Here is a 4,974-nt window from a genome sequence, read left to right on the forward strand (position 1 = left end):
CCAGGCCTTTTATAGAATTTTGCCACTTCCTGATTTTGTGATGGACAGCATTTTTATCTTATTACTCTTTTAAACGATCTTTTCCACAGTAATAGGCCCCTCTGATTGTTGAAATAATGAGTTATTCTAAATATATCTCCAAATTGGATTTTCCTTGTTACTCAGCTAATACTCACCAAACGTGTTTGTCTTTGGTAAAAATACTGATGTTTTGTTTTCAAATAATGCTGTAATTTCTCAAGCCTCAGCCTTTGTTTTATGCTTATGATTACATCACTGTCACTCATAAGACAATGTGACTATGGGATCATATTTTCCAAACTTTCAGTCTCCAGAATAAAATTATTAACCATTGACTGTCCTGTGTCTAAGCCTTCCTACTTTTTTAAGTAATTGAAATTATAGTTTCTACAAGCAGCCAGATAGAAACTGATAAACTTCACATTCATAGGAATTCATAGATCTTTCCAGAAATTGGATCTCTCCACTTTCTATGATCTCTCTTGAACTTCACACATTCAGACTTGATGAAATACTTATCACTGAGGAGAGTATGAAATCTCCATCCCAATTTACTGTATTTTGTTGTTAATATTAATAACACAAATTTAAAAGAAGGACTAAAATTCATACCCAGTAATTAGGAAAAAAGTCACAAAAACTTTATGTGTAATTGACATTTCTCTCTGAAGGATAAGAATCACTTCTCTATGGATTATCTGAACAGTATTTATTTCTCAAAGGTGGGGTTCATTTTCAATTTATGTCATTTTTTATGTAACTACAACTTGTTTCCTATGTAAGGATGATATTAGATCAAAGAGCATGACAATTGAGTTTAGGAAAGAGAACCAATAAAAGAAGAAGCAGAAGCTAGGAAACACTTTTTTTGGATCACAGTCTTATAAGGCAGGCTAGAGTTGGACACTACTTAGCGACTGAACACAACGAAGGGAATGGATGATCAAATGTCATTCAGTAGATAAAGTGCAAAGAGATTAAGATAAATTTCAGCAAAACAAAGGTCAAAACAATTCTTGGTGGTTTCCAAAATTTGCGATTTTCCATTAGAAATTTGGAGAAAAAAGCAGTGGTCAAAAGCGTACGTTTTTGCTAATTGTGGTAGGTTTGTTCTTGCCGTCCAACCCTGAATAGAAGCACATAGTTAGCTTTTATGAGGTGGAGGTTTGGTTTGTACAGCGATAGAATTCCAGTAAAGAGTGATTCATGGCAGTGTCAATAAAGATGTCCACATCATGGTAACCATGACTACAAGTATGATGTTAAAGGATGGTTAGGGGAATCACTGAATGTTAGAGATCAAAAACTTAGTATATCATTTTGTCCAACCATTTAATTTTATAGGTTTGGAAACTGACATCATTCTTTTTATAAATAGCACATGTTTATTGAATACTATTATGCCTGGGGCACTGAAGGATTATGTAGAAGGCAAGACTCAATCTGCTGCCTCATGTTTTACTCTAGCGCACAAATTGGCATAGTGCCAATAAGCCAGAGTTGAACATAGGAACAGGATGTTCCTATGGAGATGCAGACCAGAGAACAGACTTGTGGAGCCAGTGGGCGAAGGAGAGTTTTGGACAAATAGAGAGACTAGCATTGAAACATATATATTACCATATGTAAAACAGATAGCCAGTGGGAATATGCTGTATGTCACAGGGAGCTCAAGCTGGGTGCTCTGGGACTGTATAGAGAGGAGGGATGGGGTGGGAAGTGAGAAGGAGGTTAAAGAGGGAGAGGACATATGTGTGCCTATGGCTGGTTCATGTTGATGTATGGCAGAAACCAACACAATATTGCAAAGAAATTATCCTCCAATTAAAAATAAATAAATTTGAAAAAAGATTGATGTTGTGAAACAGAAAAAAAGAAGGAAACATTCAGCTTCAAAGTTCTAAATTGAAATATTATTGTTGTGGTGTGAACTATTTCTAATTTCCTCTCAGCATCAGTTGATATTAGAATGTTATGGAGTTTAGGATTGACTGCACTTTGGAGAGGCTAGTAACTTGCTCCATTCACACAGCCAGTACACAGTCAGAAGAGATGGGTATAAAACTTCTATTCCTCATTCCTAGATCAGTTCATTTTATTTGACACTGTGTTGCTTTCCAGAATCAATTAAAGTTAGTAAAACTCACTGTCTTCTCTGTTTTCTTCTAACATTTCTGTGTGGTTTTAAACACACAGCAAGTAAGTATAAATATGTAAAAATTGTTTTAAGTATCTTCTGACCAGAAGAGTTTCCCATAGATCTGCAATTTCTAATTATTTTATTCCTAGTTGTTTCTTGTTTCCTACATTCAGATGGGTTAATTCTCCACCTGAGTTTCTGTGTCTGCCATATTCTTTGTGTCTTTTTTATTCCATGGCAATGTCTCAGTTAACTCTTACTGTGTATCACTTAGACCATGGCAGCGGTCTCTTGATTGCTTCTGTATAGTCATTATTATGTCTAGCCTTTGGCTCTTTGTTTTTATAAACATCTAACACAGAAATCATCCTTATGCCCAACTCCTGCCATGCCGTTCCCCTGCCCTAAGGCTTTCAACAGCTCTTTGTGTTTGTTGAATAAATGGCATATTCCTTTGGCTAGTTCTAAAAGCACACCAATTTTTGAAAATGATCTTTCATTAGTATTTTATCTATATCCCACTCTAATAATCTCTGAACAACTTCTTTATACCTTTGTCAATACTGTTTCCATTATTGAAAATGCCATCTTCCCTGAGATCTGGACACCTAAATCTTAACTCATATGAAATGTTAGCTTCTTTTTCAGTCTTTCTTGTTCTCCCCAATTGATAGTAACTTCTCTGTTGACAGAAAACGGCAACCCACTCCAGTATTCTTGCCTGGAGAATCCCATGGACGGAGGAGCCTGGTGGGCCACAGTCCCTGGGGTCGCAAAGAGTCGGACACGACTGAGCGACTTCACTTCTCTGTTGACAGTCTGTTGTACATTTTCATATTCTAATCGTTGGTTAATTACTGTGAGTTTGTTTCATCTCCTGGAAATTTCTTGAATAAGATGACATTAACCCAACTTTAATACAGTCTGTGGTTTGCAGATGGTAGGCAATCTGTCTATTTTTGTTATGCTTACATTTAATACAAAAAATAGAATGAATAAGTAAAACCAAAGTTGTGTTTGCTGGGCCAAAAAAGAAGTTTATTAGAAAACAAACATGCTGCAAGACTTAAGATATAAGAAGGGAAGAAGGAAGTTGTTACTTGAGAATAGCCCAAGCCTTAATAGATGAGCCTGCATCTCCAGTTCCTAGTTGATGCGAGGTCTTAAGGGCATAGGGCAAGAAGTTTGTTAGGTAGAGAAATGGGGGTAGAACTTTTTCAGACGGTCGGTTGCTTGCTCTGCGCAGGCAGTGCACTGCTCAGCAGCAGGGGGAGGTCCTGAAGGTGCGGCAGGTGGTGCGGCAGGGGGCCGGCTGGCAGCTGGTGGGGCGGCAGCACGGGGACTGCACAGACACGGGCTGGCAGCACGTGGTGGCCCAGCAGCAGGGGCGGCAGACCACGGCCTGGCACGACGTGGGGCAGCAGGTGATGGGGCGGCAGCAGCCCTCCTGCAGGCTGCAGGGGTCGCAGCAGACCGGGCGGCGGCAGGGCTCGCAGATGGGGCGCGTGCAGCGGGACACGAAGGTCACGGGGCGGCTCACGGTGGTCTGGCAGGACACGGGGCGGCAGCAGCAGGGGTCGCGGTAGCAGCAGGGCTGGAGGCAGCCTCCGCCACAGCTGAGGGAGGAGAAGGTGGGGCCGCAGCAGGAGCCGGTCATGGTGGTGTGTGGGGCCGAGTGGGGTTGAGGTGGTGAGAGGAGTTGAGTGTTCTCAGGTGTGAGTGTCTTCCCCTTGCTCGGGGCCCTTTATATACCCTGGCCAGGAGATAATGACGCCGCCTCTTGTTTGTTTTTTGCTCAATTAAATAGAAATTTGTTTTGACTAATGGTTGCATTGTTGGTGACATAATCTCATTAAAGAACATCTGTTTCATCCCTAAATATGGATGTATTCATGCTGTTCATCATCAAAATCTAAGTACTCTGGAACGTTGGAGGTGAAGCAGCTCTTGATGCTTATTTTGAGTAGATGGCATCTGACAAAACCTGGGCAAAATAGTGCTGAAGGGGCTACAATTTTTAAAGACATTAAAGGCATAAGAGTTTCTAGATCACTGACTAGATCCTACCCTTGACCCCCAAGAGATTCCCAGAAAAGCCTGCATGTGAATCAGACAGGTGTTAGACATAGTCTTTGGTGTGGATTCCTTGGGAAAACGTTTGTGTTTCATTTCATATGGAGTTGGACTGCTGAGCACAGAAGAACTGATGCTTTTGAACTGTGGTGTTGGATGGCATTGCGGAGTCGATAGACATGAGTTTGAGCAAGCTCTGGGAGATGAGGAAGGACAGGGAAACCTGCATGCTGCAGTCCATGGGGTCATAAAGACTTGGACACAACTGAGCAACTGAACAGCATGGTGAAATGTACATGCCTTGAATAGTACTGCAGCTCATAGATTTGTATTGAAAAGGTTAAAGTTGCCTTTGATACACTGAGCATTAGAATAAAATACCCAAGACTGACATCTATTTTTTTTTTCTTTTTTTCCAGCTCACGTTGTGGCAACTCTGATTTTTCTGGTTTTTCTTAATATTGGTTTTCCCTGAGGCATGATATTTTTTTATACTTGTCTTTCTTGTGTATGTGATATGAAATTGTGTAATAATTTTTTTCTTACTGTACCTTGACATGGTTGCTACAACTATGAAGTAATAAGGCAGAGGTTTTTTCCCTACATAATAGATGTAGAAAACAAACTTGTTTGCCAGGGGGAAGTGGAGGAGGAATAAATTCGAAGATTGGGATTGACATAAACACACCACTATATGAATTGAATTCCCACTCAATTCACTGGCAACCCTCTCCAGTATT

At 40.4% G+C, this 4,974-nt stretch overlaps 1 protein-coding gene across 1 annotated transcript; it reads right to left on the reverse strand.

Annotated features, from left to right (window-relative positions):
• Positions 3,173-3,882, reverse strand: LOC108638300 (keratin, high-sulfur matrix protein, IIIA3-like). The gene has a single exon (XM_018065093.1). It carries the CDS (start codon positions 3,816-3,818, stop codon positions 3,420-3,422), a length of 399 nt encoding a protein of 132 aa, XP_017920582.1. The 5' UTR covers positions 3,819-3,882; the 3' UTR covers positions 3,173-3,419.

The sequence above is a fragment of the Capra hircus genome, chromosome 19 (assembly GCF_001704415.2).
Source record: "Capra hircus breed San Clemente chromosome 19, ASM170441v1, whole genome shotgun sequence".
NCBI classification, from domain to species: domain Eukaryota; kingdom Metazoa; phylum Chordata; class Mammalia; order Artiodactyla; family Bovidae; genus Capra; species Capra hircus.

Excerpts from the sequence above, each read along its gene's own strand:
- LOC108638300 (XM_018065093.1), bottom strand. The coding sequence starts at position 3,818 with ATGACCGGCTCCTGCTGCGGCCCCACCTTCTCCTCCCTCAGCTGTGGC.